The 20,480-nt window shown below is 36.2% G+C and overlaps 1 protein-coding gene across 1 annotated transcript in view; it reads right to left on the bottom strand.

The window, feature by feature from the left end:
• Positions 1 to 1,722: 1,722 nt before the first annotated feature.
• Positions 1,723 to 20,480, bottom strand: part of SWAP70 (switching B cell complex subunit SWAP70) — a 41,172-nt gene continuing 22,414 nt past the window's right edge. The window contains exons 5-12 of the mRNA XM_032223248.1: positions 16,713 to 16,859; positions 15,879 to 15,987; positions 14,366 to 14,547; positions 12,083 to 12,190; positions 11,751 to 11,917; positions 10,495 to 10,693; positions 9,601 to 9,697; positions 1,723 to 3,902 (exon numbers count right to left, since the gene is read on the bottom strand). Coding sequence (XP_032079139.1) covers positions 3,793 to 3,902; positions 9,601 to 9,697; positions 10,495 to 10,693; positions 11,751 to 11,917; positions 12,083 to 12,190; positions 14,366 to 14,547; positions 15,879 to 15,987; positions 16,713 to 16,859 — 1,119 coding nt within the window. The 3' untranslated portion in view covers positions 1,723 to 3,792. The remainder of the gene's footprint in view (positions 3,903 to 9,600; positions 9,698 to 10,494; positions 10,694 to 11,750; positions 11,918 to 12,082; positions 12,191 to 14,365; positions 14,548 to 15,878; positions 15,988 to 16,712; positions 16,860 to 20,480) is intronic.

Here is a 20,480-nt window from a genome sequence, read left to right as displayed (position 1 = left end):
GAGATTGTCTTGGCAACGTTTCAGCGAGGTCTCACTCCTCATCTTCAGGTTGGTTTTTGGGCTTAAAGTGTGATTGGAGCTGCAGTCTTTCTATAAATCTTGTTGGGGATGTGTGGAGTTCTGGCTTTGTTTCAGTAAGTGGAATGATTGGTTGTGTGGTTGTATCATGATTGGTAGATTGGTGCTGATTAGTGCTGGCTGTGTGTCTATTGTTATTTCATGTTGTAACAGTGGTGGTGGGTGGGGCTCGTTTGTTGATTAGGGCTGGTTTCCAGATGTCTAGTAGGTGGGAGGTATCGTCACATTTATTCATGTTGTGGGGGTGTTTCTCTATTTCAATAGCTTCCATAATTATTCTCTTGTTGAAGTGTTTTGTTTTGGAGATTAACCTGGTTCCTTCAAAATTAATTTCATGTCCTGTAGCTTTAAGGTGCTGGAAAACGGCAGCTCCGATCACACTTTAAGCCCAAAATCCAGCCTGAAGATGGCGAGTGAGACCTCGCTGAAATGTTGCCAAGACAATCTCAATCTTACACGGGAAAAGACCCGAATACAACAAGACCAGCATATATATATTCTACAATATAAAATAGACAATTTGTGGTAGAATGAACTAATTAATATGCACAATATCTAGCAAAGCTCATTTGATGTGAAATTTGTAGAACTGACATGCTGAAAGGGCTCACTAAAGAGCCACATCCCCTTTCTAATCAAGATGACTCACATTGAGCTCAGCAAGTCTTATCTGATTAAAAGTAGGTTAAATGGAAGAACAAAATTGAAAGCAAGTACAAAATCAAATGGAGCTAAAGGCCCTGCGAATTTGAGGGGTAAGAGTGTTGGGCTCTATCATAAAATTGGTCTAAAATTGAGTGAGAATGGTACTCTAGCTCAGGGTTATCTTCAACACATGGCAGTTTTAACTACAGATCCATTTCCTGAAATCATTTAGCTGACTATCTACCAACTACAAAGAATATACTCTGTTAATGAATATTGCACTGCTCAGAAGAATTAAGACATTTGACCAAACTCGGGAGAGGGGGGGGAATCTTTGTAAATCACAACCAATAATAATGGCAAAAAGCCTATCTCATCACATAGTTTTCCTACGTTCTCCATCTACCTGATATCATTCTCCACAAAATGCCTCTGTGAATTAAGGACTAAGATCATTGGAATCCATATTATACAGGGTTGAGTTATAGTATCTGTTCATTCATGTCCTTTAATGAGGAATACATGTTTATCTCAATCTATCAGCACAACTCTTACATAACTTACAAGGGATACTTTTTGTTGTTATGATCCAGGTATTTTTAAATGAGTTCTGTGGGCCACAAAAGAACACAGTAGTGAAGTTACTCTAAAAGGCATACATTTTAAAGCTGATTTTCCCCCTTGTTTTTGGGGGGGAGGGGGGATGTTTCCGTTAAGAGGATATTTGATAGGGATTTAAGCAAGAAGGGGTGGTGTTAAACTCTATAGCGGCTTAATATGTCATACAGCTTACTTTTACCAAAAGCTGTAGAGAAAGGAGCCATCAAAAATAAATATTTTCCTGCTGAATATTAGCCTATGCTGTCAGACATCTCTTTCCTACATGAATATTAACTATCATAAAGAAAGAGAAAGCGTGGCTGTAACAGGGAAAGAAATATTTACATTTGCATTTAATAATCTATCCAACTGAAAGCCAAACATAAGATGGAATAAATATGCAAATACTAAAGTTGTTTTTATTTATTTTAACAAATACTAAACCAAAAACAAAATGGAACATATGAAAAACTGGCAGTTTCTTAATTTGGTCCAACCGTAATTAGCACAACAAATAGCTTAACTAATGTAAATTAACAATCATGATTTGGTAGTTTTCATATTATAAATATATCTCAACTGGTTTCTCAGGATGTACCAGAATACAACACTCCTAGTACAGTATTATTGGTTCCTATCCAACTAGAATGTTTATATATCAACAGCATAAAAAGTCATGATTACTGTACAGTAACTGCACATTTAAGAAAACTTAGTATTACACTATAATACTCATTAAACAGGTTGAACTTATTTTATAAACACTTTTCAGTTAGAAAAACACAACAAAATAAAAATGGAGATTTGTGCAAAGCCTCAATTTGATGCTTCACTTTGATGGCCTTCAATGATGCCTCCCATGTAGCTCCATAAAACAGTCCAACTTTCAGATGGCAATTCTGATAGGCTATTTTGCATATACAAAATTATTTCCATCAATGTTAAGTGGCCTATTTCCATTCTTTGTGGAGACCCCAAAGCTTAAGCCAGTAGTTTTTCCTTTGATATGTGGCTTCAGTGATCATAGTCAAGGCAGTTCCATGATACAATATCACTCCTAAAAAAAAGAAACTACACAAAGAAGCTAACACTGTTGTAATCCATCAATAGTTGCTCATTTCTTATTTTGAAAGTTATTTCACTATTTAGTATCTTGCCTTTCTAGACACAATTTTTTACAAAAAACCCCCACCAAATCTCATTAACAAAAGCACAACACAGTTTAAAAACAAATATCCAAGATAACTTCCTCCTGGGAAGATGATGTTTGAGATGAGTTTTGCCTACCTATCTAGCTTCTTTTCTTAAAAAGGCCCAAATTTTGAAGTTTCCAACTCAGTCAGCATTATTGATGCTGCATATATTCCTAATTTCAACTCAATTAATAAGAGAGTTCCGTCATTTTTAATTAAATGAATGGGCACTTATTTGACAGCATTTGCATGATTCTCCTAATGACTTCTACAATTGATTAGCTGATCTTTTTCAAAGTAATATTCTACTTCAGAAATAGTTGAGCTACAGAGAATCTACTGATAATATTATAAACTTCATTACTTTTAAGTCTAATATATTAATGCTACATTTACCTGCAAAATAATTTAACAATTATTCGTTGTATCTGGACTACATATGAAATCAAGGAAATTTAGTGAACGAGGATAGATTATTAATTTGAATTGGTTGTAATCAATTGGTTGACCATATGGATAACCCTATGCATATTTTCACAGAAGAAATATGTTCATATGGTCAAGATTAGACCATGTATTTCTGGATCAAGATCCTAACCATCTCTCAACAAAATCAAAAATGATATTCAGCTATCTGTTGGCTTCATGCTATTAGTGTAATGATAAAAAAAATCAAAGAAGGCTGCGAGGTGTTCAATTTTTCTTTCTTTTTCTCCCTTTCAAACTACAGAATTATTAAGAGTCAAAAATTACTACTTGAGAATATATTCTGTATTTATATGGGGAAAGTATTTCAGTCACACACTAATTCAGTGCACCACTAATATCCTGACATATTGGTTCAAACTGCTGTATCTCCATGTATCTTTGGCCTGGATTTACCAAAGATAACAATCTTCCTACTGTTCACATAAGCTTTTATTGCCCCAGGTATAAAAATAGATGGGTACGTTCGCAGTTTTCTATTGTTAGAAACAATATGTTAACAATATATTCCCAATATGTTCTAGCTCATTCAACTTGTCCAATTCCAAATTTAAAAAGAACACACTTCAAATTACAGCATTTAGATTTTTATAAACTGTACACAATTATTCAGTTTATGTAAACTTTAATTTAGCTCTCTCAGAAATTCTGTTATAATTCATGTTGTGCGGTAGAATTTGTTTTTTGTATTCAATTTCTTTAAGTATCTTGACTAGCATGCAGTAAATTGATTATTTAATTATCAGATTTCTGATCTGTATGGCCCTCAATTGTATTTCAGCCACGTTTCCTAATCAGACGTGTCCCTTTTCCCTTTCCAATTCTTCTCTCTTTGCTCAAGTTCAGCTTCAGTGAAGGCCGCCGGCCCCCAGTTAGTGATCAAATAGGAATTCTTGGAACCTATAAGACATAATAGTTTAGATTTAGTAATTTAAACCTAATTTAATACATGTGCTAAAATCTAGTTCAAACATTGCTTTATGATTAGTCATTTGAAAATATAGCTGGGGAAAATATATTAAAAATGTGCCCAATCAAAAGCATTTAAATAAAAATATTTTTAAAATACCTTTGATCCTTATGTATAACAAGGTGGTTTGAAATAAATGAATAAAATGATTATAAATAAACCAAATAATATTAATAAAATGATTTAGCCAAACCTTAATTTTCAAATTAATTCATCTTTTTGTAAGCCGCCCGGAGTCCTTCAGGATTGGGCAGCCTATAAATTATATTATTATTATTATACAATTGTATCACAGCGGCCAGTTGTTTCGCTGGATTTGGCATTGGTTACTAGTCGGGCCCCACCCAGGGGCCTAGGACGTCGTAACATATTTTCGTAATATGCGTGCAGATCCAAGCAGTGCGGCTTTTTGCATTTGACTGATGGTGATTTTGTCAATTTTTAACTGTTTTAAAAGTAATTCCAGTGCTTTTGGTATAGCACCCAGTGTGCCAATTACCACTGGAATTATCACTGCTGGTTTGTGCCATAGTCATTGAATTTCGATTTTTAAGTCCTGGTATCTTGCGATTTTTTCATGTTCCTTCTCGGCGACCCTGCTATCACCTGGTATTGCAATGTCTATGATTGTGACCTTATTTTTCTCAACCAGTGTGATGTCTGGTGTATTATGCGCCAGTATTTTGTCGGTTTGTATACGGAAATCCCACAAGATCTTGACCATCTGATTTTCGGTGAGTTTTTCAAGGCTGATGTTCCCACCAGTTTGTTGCTGTTTTAATATTATAATTTTTGCACAAATTCCAATGGATCATTTGTGCTACTGAATTGTGCCGCAATTTATAATCAGTCTGCGCAATTTTTTTACAGCAGCTGAGGATGTGATCAACAGTTTCATCAGCTTCTTTGCAAAGTCTGCATTTGGCATCATCAGAGGATTTTTCGATTTTGGCCTTAATGGCATTTGCGCGGATAGCTTGTTCTTGCGCAGCCAGGATTAGTGACTCTGTTTCTTTCTTTAATGTACCTGTTGTTAACCTAACCAAGTTTGTTCACTGTCCACTTTATCTTTTATTTTTTCCAGAAATTGGCCATGCAGTGCTTTGTTCTGCCAACTCTCCATTCTTGATTTTATCACATCTTTTCTGTATTCTTGTTTCGTCTGTTGGGCCTTCAGTAGATTTTTCTTCTTTACTTCGATTAATAGATGTTCTTGACTTTCTTTTAAATTATTATTATATAATTGTATCACAGCGGCCAGTTGTTTCGCCGGATTTGGCATTGGTTACTAGTCGGGCCCCACCCAGGGGCCTAGGACGTCGTAACGTATTTTCGTAATATGCGTGCAGATCCAAGCAGTGCGGCTTTTTGCATTTGACTGATGGTGATTTTGTCAATTTTTAACTGTTTTAAATGTAATTCCAGTGCTTTTGGAATAGCACCCAGTGTGCCAATTACCACTGGAATTATCACTGCTGGTTTGTGCCATAGTCGTTGAATTTCGATTTTTAAGTCCTGGTATCTTGCGATTTTTTCATGTTCCTTCTCGGCGACCCTGCTATCACCTGGTATTGCGATGTCTATGATTGTGACCTTATTTTTCTCAACCAGTGTGATGTCTGGTGTATTATGCGCCAGTATTTTGTCTGTTTGTATGCGAAAATCCCACAAGATCTTGACCATCTGATTTTCGGTGACTTTTTCAGGCTGATGTTCCCACCAGTTTGTTGCTGTTTTAATATTATAATTTTTGCACAAATTCCAATGGATCATTTGTGCTACTGAATTGTGCCGCAATTTATAATCAGTCTGCGTGATTTTTTTACAGCAGCTGAGTATGTGATCAACAGTTTCATCAGCTTCTTTGCAAAGTCTGCATTTGGCATCATCAGAGGATTTTTCGATTTTGGCCTTAATGGCATTTGTGCGGATAGCTTGTTCTTGTGCAGCCAGGATTAGTGACTCCGTTTCTTTCTTTAATGTACCTGTTGTTAACCATAACCAAGTTTGTTCACTGTCCACTTTATCTTTTATTTTTTCCAGAAATTGGCCATGCAGTGCTTTGTTCTGCCAACTCTCCATTCTTGATTTTATCACATCTTTTCTGTATTCTTGTTTCGTCTATTGGGCCTTCAGTAGATTTTTGTTCTTTACTTCGATTAATAGATGTTCTTGACTTTCTTTTAAATAATCAGCCAGTGCATGTTTTTCTTCTTCAACTGTTTGCTTCACTTGTAATAATCCTCTGCCACCTGATTTTCAGGGCAGATATAGTCTATCGGTATCACCACGTGGATGTAAACTGTAGTGCATTGTCATTAGTTTCCTGGTTTTTCGGTCCAAAAGGTCCAAATCAGCTTGTGTCCAGTTAACTATACCAGCTGTGTATCTTATAACTGGTATTGCCCAGGTATTTATGGCCTTGATTGTATTTCCACCATTCAATTTAGATTTCAAAATTTTCCTAACTCTGTTGGTGTACTCTCGCCTGACAATAGTTTTTATTTCTCCATGTTTGATGTTATCCAAGTGCAGAATGCCTAAGTATTTGTAGGCTTCATTTTCTTTGCATTTAATTAATTGGCCATTGGGCATTTCAATTCCCTCGCATGCAGTGATTTTGCCCCTTTTTATGGATACAGTGGCTCATTTTTCCATGCCAAACTGCATTGAAATATCGGTGCTGAATACTCGGACTGTGTTTGTCAATGATTGGATTTCTATTTCTGACTTTCCATAGAGTTTCAAATCATCCATATATAGTAAATGTGAAATTTTTTCAGCTTCTTTGGCTGTTTGGTAGCCTAATTTCATTTTTTTTAAGATTACTGATAGTGGGATCATTGCGATGATGAAGAGAAGAGGTGAAAGTGAATCACCCTGGAAAATTCCTCGCTTGATATTAACCATTCCGTAGATCTCATTCCCTACTGCCAACTCAGTTCTCCATTGTTTCATTGCCTTTTCAGTAAAGGATGTAATATTTTTGCTAATGCTAGTTGTTTCTAAGCATTTTATGATCCAACTATGTGGCAGTGAGTCAAATGCCTTTTTGTAATCAATCCAGACCATATTCAAGTTCGTTTTTCTTTTCTTACAATTTTCTAATATCATTTTATCAATTAGAAGCTGATCTTTTGTGCCTCTGCTCCTTCTTTTGTTGCCTTTTTGCTCTACTGGCAAGATGTTGTTTGTTTCCAAATAATCCATCATGTTATCTGCAATAATGCCTGTGAGTAATTTGAAGGTTGTTGGCAAGCATGTTATTGGTCTGTAGTTTTCAAGTGTTGTTCCTTTAGTTGCATCTTTCTGAATCAAGTATGTTTTTCCAGTTGTCAACCATTCATCAATTTGGCCCTTTTGTAAAATTTCATTCAGTTGCCTGGCCAATATTGCATGTAAACTGGTCAGATATTTGAGCCAGAAACCATGTAATTGGTCCTTTCCAGGTGATGTCCAATTCTTTACCTTTTTAACTCGATTTTTGACCATCTGAGTTGTTATTTCTAATACATTATTAGAAATTCTAATAAATTATTATTATTATTATTATTATTATTATTATTATTATTATTATTATTATACAATTGTATCACAGCGGCCAGTTGTTTCACCAGATTTGGCATTGGTTACTAGTCGGGCCCCACCCAGAGGCCTAGGACATTGTAACGTATTTTCATAATATGCGTGCAGATCCAAGCAGTGCGGCTTTTTGCATTTGACTGATGGTGATTTTGTCAATTTTTAACTGTTTTAAATGTAATTCCAGTGCTTTTGGAATAGCACCCAGAGTGCCAATTACCACTGGAATTACCACTGCTGGTTTTTGCCATAGTCGTTGAATTTCGATTTTTAAGTCCTGGTATTTTGCGATTTTTTCATGTTCCTTCTCGGCGACCCTGCTATCACCTGGTATTGCGATGTCTATGATTGTGACCTTATTTTTCTCAACCAGTGTGATGTCTGGTGTATTATGCGCCAGTATTTTGTCCGTTTGTATATGGAAATCCCACAAGGTCTTGACCATCTGATTTTCGGTGACTTTATTATTATTGTTGTTGTTGTTATTATTATTATTAATTAATTATTATTATTGTAGTATAATAATAATAATAATATACAAATATTAATATACATGTATATAATAATATACATGTTGGATGCAAAAATACATATAAGTGACATATCTAAATAGATTTAAGCTATCTTCTGGATATAAAAATATATTTGATTTATCAGTTTTCCATGTTATGATAAATCACACTCAATACAATGTTTAATTTAAATTTAAAACAACTACTAAAACATTTAGTAATGATGACATATCAAAGCTGCTGTGAACAGTCTTTCATTATCTTTTCTGATAAATTATAATTAGACAATAATGTTCACATTGCATTTTAATGCCATCAACAATAATATAATTCACTTGACTGAAAATTTCCTGTTGAATCAAGAGCTTGTACTCTTTATACGGTAGATTAACTCAGTGGTTGTTTAACTCATGTTTGCTTGGTTAAATTCCATTAAAAACCTGAAACTGAACTTCATTGTTCTTTCAAGATAAACCATAAGAAATATCCTTCAGGGGTTCAGCACCAATAAAGGGTAAAGGAGATAAACCTATATACATTACTAGCTGTATATCCATGCTTCACGACCAAAATATGTGATAGGGCTGTGCAAGAGAAATTTGGTTCACTATCAGTTGACTCAGTGGTAGTCAATGATTGAAACACATAAGAGAATATCACCCCCACCGCCTTGGGTCCGGAGCAGTTCCATAGGTGGAAGGCGTAGACATTTTAGTGAGGTACTGACATTTAGTACCATAAGGAGCCTCAGACCTCTCCTGAGTGAAAGAGTGGAACGTCTGCCAGTTTGAACTGAGGTAATGGAATGTGAGGCAACTGGCAGTTGGAACAGAGTTCTTTTCAGGTGGGGAGGGAGAGTAGAATGTTTAACCTCTTAGTATCAGAGTGTGCTAATATAAGGCAAATGGCAGTTAGAACAGAGTTTCAGGTGGGGAAGGAGAGTAGAACTCCTTAGCATCAGAGTGTGTTAATTACTGTATAAGAAATACTAATGATCTGATGGTCATTTTGAAAAATCCTTTCTTAGTGAGCACCTAGAAGCCAAGAGGAATATATGTGCCAAATTTCAAGTTTGTAGACTTTACGGTTCTGGATATTTCATGATAAGTGAGTGGTACTTGGCTTTTGTATATACTGTATATAGAAGATTCTATCCTGGATGCAACATAAATGCATCTCTTATACAGCACTTATAATTGGATAATAATAAATAAGGACAGAATAATCAAAATAACGTAAATGTTGTAACTAAACCTCAAGAGCTAAGGCTGACAGCTTTATGTCATGATGAGGCTAATGAGAAATTTGACTTGAAGGCACCTAAAAATCTCAGCTGGCAGTGTTTGCATTGACTTCCTTTCTTTTATTCAGAATTTGGTTCAGCTACGTTTCTCCAGACAACAGCACACACTAAACAGGAAGTGCAGCCTAGGCTGACTCAGTAATATTCAGACTTCTTGGAAACCATAATGGTTATTTAAGATAAAAATAACAGTATGAGTGCTGATTCACAAAATAAAGGGTTGTTTCCTACCTGGTTCAATTAATCGAATTAATCCCTCATGATGAGCTACTCTATCTTTCCAATTTTTAGTTTTGCTTGCTGCTACGTCCAATTTCTTCTTTACCTCCTGAAACAGAATTAACACCAACATTATACAGAAACATTTTTTTTCAACAGAGATTCTCAAAACAGCACAAAAAGAATACCTTTCCCCAAGATTACAAAAAGCTGAACTTTTTAAGTTTTTACCTGGATGTGAGCAGGGATCAGATAAGGTCAGCACATGAAGGACTACATAATTGCAAACATTTGTAAAGCATGTATTCACAGTGCCCAAGGCCAATCTTAGCTGCTGTTAAGTTACCCATCAATTACTAGGACATAATTTTATTGTATATCCCTATAGGCATGCTTTCATAGCTACGATAAATTTACCAAATTTTATCAACTTCCTAAATCTATTCCTGATATGGCTTTGAATTACAATTATCTTTGATCCATCTCTGCCCATTTTATTATTGTACCAAACTGGTACAATGTTTTATACTAGTAATTCTCTATAGATAATTTTCAGTTAATATCTATTATTATGTCTGCGTATACAGAACAAACATAAATGCCCAATAAGAAATGATTCAACTCTGTGAAGTGGTCAGAGACTCTGCAGTCTGGTGTCTCAAAGAAGGTATAATCAAATGACTTAGATAGCCCAGTTACCAACACTTGAACACATTTAGGTGACTGATGACAAGCTGTTGTGCACACATGCTTATGGAGATGACTTGGGAAAGCTTTACAGCACCCACACTGAGCCCTCTGAGGAATGCAATTGCCTTCACCCTTCAAGGAAGAATGCTTCAGGCATATTAATGCATTTTGCGAAGTGTCCCTTCGTATAATCCTAGGAAGGTTACAATAGCTCACCTCATATTGTTCAAAGGCTTGCTTCCTCTCCAATTCCAATTCTTCCAACTGCTGCATGGCGACCTGTAGAGCATGTTCCTTCATTTTCCTCTGGTTTTCCAATTCTTGCTTTTCTGCCTCAGTCACCTGAATGGCCTGTTGCTGTTCCAAGTGCCACTTTTCCAACTCTGCTCTCTTGGTTGTCTCTTCTTCTAGCAGTCTAGAAAAAAAATTAAGTAACCAAGGAGACATATTAATTCAGGACTGACACAACATGTATGCCTTTCCTACATGAGCTAAATAGTTAAGAAAGCATAACCTAAAACAGTTCCATGGAAATTGCTCGTTTTTGTGTTTCAAGTCCATCAAGATACCACATTCAGAAATGAAAGCATCCCACACATATGGTAAGTGGTTTCCTTTTTCATTACCCCATTTAGCATCTGCAGGTACTCCTTGACTTATGACCATAGATGGGACCAGAATTTTGGTTGCTAAACAAGTCATTATGCAACTGGACCCAACTTTATGAGATTTGCCATGGTCATTAAGCAAATCATGTTAACTAAATCATATGGCAGTTAACTGAATTCAGATTTCCCAATTGACTTTGCTTGTCAGAAGTCATCTGGGAAGCTCATAAATCGCAATTGTGACCATATGATTCTGTGCCTGTCATAAATGAAAGCCATATGCCAAGCATCTGAATTATGATCATGTGAACATGGAGGAGGTAAGATGGCCATAACTTCGAGGATGGGTGGTATGTCCTTTTCCAAGGCTGTTGTAACTTTGAACCATGGTTAAATGAAGAGTCATAAGTCAAGGACTACCCGTACGTCAGTTAAATGTGCTTCATACATTTGCTTCAACTTACTTTTTGGTCTACAAACAACTCCACATGATATATTTTGTTTACATCTCTGTGGTACTTAATATGCTGAGAAGCAGAAAGAAGGAAACAATCCTTTAGAATGAGTCAAGGACAGAGAATTCTTTTTAAATGTAAGAATGATATTTAGGGGTGAAGGTTCATTCTCTGAGGTTGTGGGTTGGTTTCCAAATGTTTCCGAACAAAATGTTCGGAAACCAACCCACAAGTTCGGAAAACAAAACTTCACCCTCATCCTATACCCAAACTACAGATATTCGCCACTATTGCAATGATATTTAGGTTACTTGGACAGTCTACAGTTTCTATAGTCTCTGCCATCCTTCCTCTGGAACATAAATGACTGCCAGCCTTAGCATCCAATTCTATCAAATTACACACTGACCTGGCCTGAAGTCTCCTGACAGTTTCCTCATCTTGACGGGCTTGTTTCTCATCCTCCAAAGCTTCCTGTAGCTGATTATACATTTCCTCAAGTTCTTTGACTCTCACTAAGTACTGCTCAAGCTCAGATGATTTCTGAGCAACCTGTTCTTCCATTTTCTGTCTTACCTAGAAAACAAGAAATGAATGAATGCTTCAGGACAAGCCGTGCTGCCTATTTCCATGGAAGAGAAGAAGAAAGTTTGCAGCCTTTTTGTCCAAACATGTGCATGCTGTTAATATATCATTAAAGAAACCACATCAGAGTTATCCCATTCTTTTGCTGACATGTACCATTTTTTCTCTCTCCAGTTCAAGACTGAATCGATCTTGTAATTCCATATGAGTCTGCAGACGTTTTGTCTCTTCTTCTGAGGCTCGAGCGGCTGCCTCTTCTAGTTGCTGGGCCAAAGAAAGAAAACAATAATCATCTGTTTCCAGTTAATGTACACATGAAAGTACAGATCAGCTATTCAATATGTACCTATAAATATACTTCTTCTATTTTTTCATAAAAGCAAACATTTTATCAAAGGGAAATATGTATGTATGTATGTATGTATGTATGTATGTATGTATGTATGTATGTATGAAAAATTAAAAAGAAAGGAATGATGTGCATCAAGAAGGGGGTAAATTAAGGAGGGAAATATCTTCAAGTCTTCATATAAAACTTTCTGAAAAGATCAAGCACTATCAGCTCTCAAACAATGCATAAACAATAAAAAGTTGGGGAAAGATTAAACTCTACATAGGTTTCTGTAGAGCTAGAGATAAGATAAACATTTCCAAAAATAGCACAGTCAATGCTGAAAACTCATGCAAAACCTGTTCCTTCTAGTTCAAATTTACTGTCAAAATAAGTAAGCTACAGTATTTTGTTGCACAAGAAGTATGAGAAATTTGGCAACTAAATTTCTCTAGTAAAGTAATCCCCACGTATTTTGAGGCACGCCCAATTAGAAGTTTCTGAATGGTTTAGTTAAACGAAAACAAGGAAGTAGTATGATGGAGCACTTCTGCAACATTAAATGCTTACAGTAGCACCACTGTTGGTTCGTAATTTTCTCAAATTGCTGTTAGGAAGGCACATTTCAATGACTCAGGTAATTTGGCTTGGCTGAACTGACATTTTTTTCTATCAACAATTAAACTTTAGGTTTGGATTAAGACAAACTTGAACTCATTCTTGTTTTTGTTAGGATGCTATGCTGCTTAAAAAAATATAGCAAGCCACCATCAGTGTCAAATACCCAAATTCAGCATCTATGACAGAATGTTTTTTTCTAAAACTTCAGAATGACACAATACTCCTGCCTTATTTCATAAGTACTCTCAGTGTTCTTGGATTCATTACTTGACTAATGCTGGAACTTTTCCTTGAGAGTCTGGTTAAAATATATAAATAATAGCTTTTACGTGCTATATTCTGTTCTTGTATATTTATTCTTTGCTGGAATGTTCATTTCATTTTACATTGAAAGTGCTCAGATGTAAAAATATATCTCATCCTACAATCACCATTAAAGATATTTTAGATGTGCATATGTCAAATTTTAGCTATGAAATATCCTAACAATTCTGCAATGATCAAAGCTGCCAATGAAGATCTGGAATCTTAGTTATTATTTACAGACAGTTATGCTTTCATAGGCATAAAATACTCATGCATATGAAAGCATTAGGAGAAAAAAAGCAGACACACTTATCATTTCCTTAGTCTGCAAAATTATTTCAAGCTTAACTGAGTGTCTGGCGTCACCCAAGAAACCTCTCCTTGACTGCAAAACAACTAAGATAAGCAATGTGCAAATTACTGGGAAAAATACCTCTGTTATCATTCCAAACTAGAACTTTCGTGGTTTCAGTACATAGCATTTTTCTTCCAACAACTCCTTCTTTAAATCCAATAAAACATCTATATTCATCCCCAATCTTTGTGGGGACAAATAATTTCTCCTGCCCTCTGAGTTTTCCATAAGCTAACATTTCCAGAAACATTTAAGAAGAATGATGCAATTACCAATTCCCTGTGGCAATGCTGTAATCTTAAGAAGGAATTTCATCAACCTGTCCTCCTTTCTGAATGCCCTGAAGACTTGATTTTAGACAATTGTGTTCAGGACACTTTCCTAGGAAAGTTGACTATTTTATTTCCATATGTTAATACATACATTGCTATAGTCATGAACCACAGTGTATTGGTTAAGCTACTGGACAAATAATGGGTAGACTGGTTCTAGTGTTTTAGCTATAGAAGCCAGTTATGAGGCCCTGGGCCAGTCAATCCCTCAGTCCAAATCAATGTCAAATTCTGCAGTGAACAGCCTGAAATGTAGCCTCCTCAGGGCATCATACATTGACAGTTCTGTTGCGTGAACTAAGTGAGCCTGAAACAAAATCAGAAGACCCTACTATTTAGCAAGACAAATTCTAAGAACATCATTAATCAAGAATAAAAAGAACTAAGAAGAACAATGACTTCTATAGTCCCCTCAAATCTATGGCCTCAGAAATACAGTTTACAACTAAAGTACTAATCCTACATTCTAGAATGCTACAAAATCTCAGATTTACCTTTCGGACGGTTTCCAGTTCCTTCTGTTTATTTTCATTTGCTATTTGGAGCTCTTTCATTTGTCTCTCCAGTTCTGCTTGTTCCGCCTGCAGTTTTTGGCGTAATTCTTTCCGTTTCTGGCGTGCCTCTTTATGAGGTGAAGGGCTTTTTAATTTCAGCAGATTTACCATTGTCTGAATGGCTAAATAATTAGAATAGCCACAATAATATTTCTAGCTTAAGCCCATAAATACCTTTATTACTTTTTCAATCTTACAATGCTGTTTGGTTTCTAACATTCATCAATAATTTTAAAAATAAAGCCACATTTGTTTGCCAAAAAAATCCCCATAGTGTATCAATATCAAATGTAATAGTGATATATAATTATAGTACCGTGTTTCCCCAAAAATAAGACAGGATCTTATTTTCTTTTGACCCACAAAATATGCCTTGGGCCTTATTATCAGGGGAGGACTTATTGTTTTGGGGTTGCCGGACGGCTGCTCCCTTGCAAGCCGGCTCCCAAAGAGCCAGGCATAGCCTCAGGGGTGAAGCAACCATGAGGTGACCACACTCACGAGCAATCGGAGTGCGCTCTATGAGCTGCCATTGCTGGAAGAATTGGAAGCCAAATTATGGAGTTTGGAAACTAGAGAAGAAGTTATGCTCGAAGCACAGTGGTAAAAGCGGCGGCGGTACCCTGGCCCCGCAGGGAGAGCTGGGCCAGGGCATGGTGAGGCTGGGAGGCATGCGAGCTGGGGGCAGAACAGGCGCTCGCGGAACCACCCTCTCCAGCCGGGCAGAGCTCCACCCACTGACCTAGGGGTATCCCGAATGTGCCAAGCCGCGGGAGCTTGGGGGTGGGTAGATCGCCATGTGGCTTGGCGCCTTCGGGATACCGCTAGGTCGGTGAGCGGTGCTCTGCCTGGCTGGAGGGGGGATTGTCCAGGGGCTTATTTTCAGAGGGGGCTTTATATTTTTGCCCACGCAAAAAATGTGGCAAGGCCTTAGTTTCAGGACAGGTTGTATTTTCGGGAAAACATGGTATGTGAAATATCAGAATGAAAACAGTTAATATCAAATACAATTTGTACTTTGTAATAATGCTAGTTCTCCATACAATGAAATACATTTTTCACCCTAATCACTGCATGGGGGGTTAATCTGTGATAAAACCAGTCAGATGTACAATCAGACATATAATACAGAACCAAAATATTTGGCAAGAAGAGAGAAACAGAAATAGTAATTAGATAATTATTTAACTCAGATTAACAGAGTTGGAAGGGAGGTCTTCTAGTCCAACACCCTGCTCAGGCAGGAAAGCCTATGCCATTTCAGACAAATGGTTGTCCTATCTCTTCACTGGCCTGAAGCTTAGTAGGACATCTACTGTCTTATTATTAGTCAGATTTATAAGTGACTTCACAACAGGCACACGAACAGGAGGTTCCATTATGCAGTGAATAGAAAAACAGAATTTACAAACTTCCCAGCTGGCTTCTATCAACCAAAATGGTAAAAGTTTACCTTGAAGCCACTCCTGTTTCTTCTTCTTATCAGAGGCACTAATCTCAAAACATTTCTCTGAATTATTTATAAGAAAGAGACATTTTTTGCCATCTTTGTCGGGCAAGGCCTAATAAGGGAAAATTAGATTTAGTTTTCTATGAAGTATAACAAATATGACATTGAATTGACATTTACAATATTGTTTGTTAGTTCAGAGCCTCTGAACATATGAAATATCCTCAAAATAATATCCCCATACACAAAAGTTAAATATGAATAAATGTTATATCATTTTTTTCTAAAACAAGCTAACAAGGCATATTTGGGGCAATTCAAATTTTTCTCCCAGTTTCATGGAACAAAATGTGCCATAGATAATTGTATGGACAGAAAATATCTGAGTGGTATGTATTTTTAGAACATCCATACTATAAAGATAAAAATGGTGTTGATCAATGCTCTTCACAAGGAAAGTACTTTATTCTGAATCATATTTACAAGCTATGTCCCGCTTCTAATGAAGCCTTTACAGGAACAGGCATAAATTAAAATAAAGTGTGCAATCTTTTTTAGGCATGTCAGAGAGAAAAAAAACCCAGCGCTATAGTCTATATATACTACTCTTTTTCACTGGTTAACAAAAATTCCATAAATTAAGAATCCTGAATGGGCATTTCAAAAAATAAAGATTCTTCCCTCTTTTCATGAATACTATTGTTAGCACTCCATTGTATTTTCCATAAAAATAAAAATTCCAGAATTTATCCAACAGGTTGAATCAAATTTATGTAAGTTATGTTGTTTTCATGTTCATCATCTAGAAAAGTTTTTTTAAAAAACATTTATTTTTACCTCTGCAGTACAGTTGCCATCCAGTGCAATGTCTCCTCTTTTGTCTTTTAAATCTTCACTAACATAGTAGGATATAACATTTGGTTTTAAAACAAACCAACGTTCTGTCCAGTTTTTCCTTTTGTGACCCTTCTTCCACATATAACCCTATAAAAACAAAGAATTACTTTATTACATAATTTTAACTTGGAATGTTTAAATTCTTCAAGAGATATTAATCAGACTTTTCAATCCAATCACTGTAGGCATTTAAATATAATTTTTAATAAGCACAGTTTATGAAAAACCATCGAAGTAACTCAACTTTTTATTTTCAGTGAGAAAAAAATGCAAATACTTAGAAGAAAAAAACACCCACCCTGACATTTATTGGATGGAGAAGAAATTGAATAGAGAAGAAGTCCTCTCTACCAGTTAAGCACAGTGACCATCAGCCTCTACTCCCCAACCTCCCCCAGTCCATGGACCGACACCTCTCCGCAGTATCCAGAAACCAGCTGTGAAAACAAGTGAAACCTCATCCACGGGATGCAGGCAGCTTGAGAAATCACATCCCATCCCATCCACTGAAAAATCTCTCTCCATGGAACCAGTCCCCAGTGCCCAAAAGGTTAGGGGCCACTGGATTACATGATGTAAACAAAATAGGTCTTTGAAAGGCGCAAATTATCATCTATCATTCAGTATCAAATAACCCTGTTGAAAATTTTAAAAGACACAAGTACATACCTGTTAGAAATCCACTTTGTAAACTATTTAAATAGTGTGAGACAGAAAGAAATTCACATTTAAAGATAGATCATTCTATTATTTAACATGAAATAATTTACTAGACACCAAAGACTCTGAATATGCCATGAATCATCCCTTGAATCTTTTCCTACCAATTTTATTAGCATAAATACCCACCAGGTTATTTTTCTTTCTTAAAACATTGCAATATGAAAGAGAACTCACATTAGAATCACAGATTTGGAAATGACTACTTAAGCATCAAATCTAATAGCCTAACTATAAAGGAATCCAAATTCAAGCATTCCTGAAAAATGGCCATGCAGCCTCCACCTGAACTGATTCGATAAAAGGGAACCCACCATCTTCCTGGATAACTAGTTCTGTTGTGTATTAAGGCTTCACTCCGGTCCGCTATTCAAGCGGGAGGAGACATTCGTTCTGATTGGCTGTCCACCTGACAGCTGACTATAAAAGAAAGAGAATCAGCTGTTGCTGTTAGCTGAGCTGTCACTGTGAGCCAAGTTGTTAGAACTAATAAAAATTTAGCTAAACATTATGTCTCGCCTCCGTTCTTCCATCCTCTGTTCCCAGAACACAATAAGTGTAACAATAACTTCTTATTGTTAAGAGGCTTTTTCCTTCCCTAAAATTCAAACAGAATCCGCTTTCCAGTAACTTAAATTCATTTTTTCATGTCCTATATTCTGGAACAGATGTCTTCTATTTGAAATTCTTTCACATATCCAAAGAAAGGCAGCTAAACTATCCCAATCACTATTTATAGGTTACAGTTTTTAGTGCCCTGATCATCTTCATTGCCCTTATCTAAATATGTGCCAGGTTTTTTTTTTTCCAAATCCTCCTTAAAGTGTGGTGATCAGAACTGGACATTGTACTCAAGATGAGACATAAATAGAATAGGGTGGAAAGATTACTTCCTGAGTTTCAAAATTACGCTTCTATCGGCGCAGCCTGAAATTGTATTTTCTTGTTTTCAGCCACCTTACGTTGTTGATTCATATTCAGTTTGCAATGTATTATAGGTAGTCCTTGCTTAGCCCAATTGGGACCAGCAAATCCATCGCTAAATGCCATGGTCACTTACTGAAAAACCATGTGACCATGGCAGATTTATAATGTCACTTCCCATGTGCTTGTTATGTGAGTCACTGCAGCTGTTAAGCAAGACATCACACAATTGCAACTTGAAATTTTACTTCCTCATTCTCCATTAATTCTGCATATCAGAATTTCTTTTGGAAAGTACAAAAATGGTGATCACCAGACCACAAGGTCCTATGACAGTCATTAATGTGAGAAGAGGTGGCAAAGCTGCTGGTTTTAGACCACTGTAACTTCGAACAGCCATTAAACAAGACATTTGGTAATAAGGACTACCTATACTACTCCAAGATATTTTTCACATATCTCATGTTCTACAGTACATGCATGCATATAATTTTTGTATCCTAATAAATCTTTGAATGTTAAATCAATAAAATAACCACATTACTGGTTAAACATAAAGAAAAATAAGGGAACATTGTATCCATATAGCAAAACTAAATAAAAAGACAACCACCACACTAAATAAGCTCATCTACTATGGGGACCTAATTTCTGGGTGGGAAACCAGATACTGTCAGCTAACTCTTCCTTTTTCTCCTTCCTGAAGTTGGGAACACTGCTTACTATCTTCCAAGCCCCTGGCAATTCACAAATCCTTCAGGATGCCTCAATAATACTGCATGAGAGCTTGTTAGATTAATTCCTTTAATACCCTAAGTCCTAGGATGCCATTTATCTGGTCCTGGATATTTACATTCATTTCAAACATATAAATATCACATCCATTGTTCTATCAGTCTCAAGCTCCTTCAGTTCTGATCTTCACAATGTCCTGACACATCACAAAGAGTTTTATTGAAGAAGACCCAACTAAAGCAAGAGTTGAGATGATCATGATCATGGTTCATCACAGTCAGCTAGACAGTCTATCCTATTTGCCTTTCAGAAAGTTATTCATTTAGGCAATCCACAAGTTTGTTAAACATTTATGAATCTTAACTAAATGGGTTTCCTCACTAATTCTTGTGTCTTTCTCTTCTACCTGTTTTTAGAAATCTGAACTGTAGTGTCAATTCACCAACTAAAACACAACAAATACACAACTTCATATTTTTAAAGATAAAAACTCTTCAATGCTTTACTATAAGGAGGATATATTATCCTTAAAATAAAGCACAATATGAATGCTGCTGAATCTCTGTAAAGCACTGAATTAAGTTTAAAGAAAACTAGATTTAAGCTAGATGTCTTAGATCAATTGCAACATGTGATAACTTTTCTAAAAACTTTCATGAAAGGCAAATGAAATGCTTTTTATTTAAAAATGCTTTATCATAAAATATCAGAGCTTCGGGCAGCAATGTAATTTGTTCCATGCAGTGCTGTGAACTTATCAATGATAAGAAACTTGTGCTGTGCTCAAAGGACACTTAATCACAATGCCTTACAAAGAAAATTAAATTTGGGGAATATTAGTGAATCGCCTGACAGAACTGAGTCAGATGTGCAACCAATCCTTAGGGGCCTTGGTTGCATTAAAACTAAACCACAATTGACATGTGTTTTAAGCAAATCTTTCCCACTCTTCCTCCTTCCCAGCCATGCACCTGGACTTCTGAGATTTACGCTTCCTCTTTATGCTCTCATATGCTCCATGTTTCATGTCGTATTCAAATTTGAGAAACCACAAAAAACTGCAAAATAAATGTATGCATTTTTGTAGAATTTAAGTCCTACAAAACTTTGTTCTCTGTGCTTTTAAGATGTTTATCATCACATTACTATTTGTGGCAAACAGGATATTGATAACCACCATTTTCCCATAAGGCTACACTTTGACTGAGGGGGAGGGAGATGGCCAAGCCCGGGTTCCCACATGTGATGACTACTGTTAGGAATATAATCTAACGGTTGGGTTGGCAATATATAAATCATGTAACAATGGTGTAACTGTTTCTTTAAATC

The sequence above is a fragment of the Thamnophis elegans genome, chromosome 1 (genome assembly GCF_009769535.1).
Source record: "Thamnophis elegans isolate rThaEle1 chromosome 1, rThaEle1.pri, whole genome shotgun sequence".
Lineage (NCBI taxonomy): Eukaryota > Metazoa > Chordata > Lepidosauria > Squamata > Colubridae > Thamnophis > Thamnophis elegans.
Note: the sequence above shows the minus strand (reverse complement) of the source record. Positions and strands in the feature narration are given on the sequence as shown.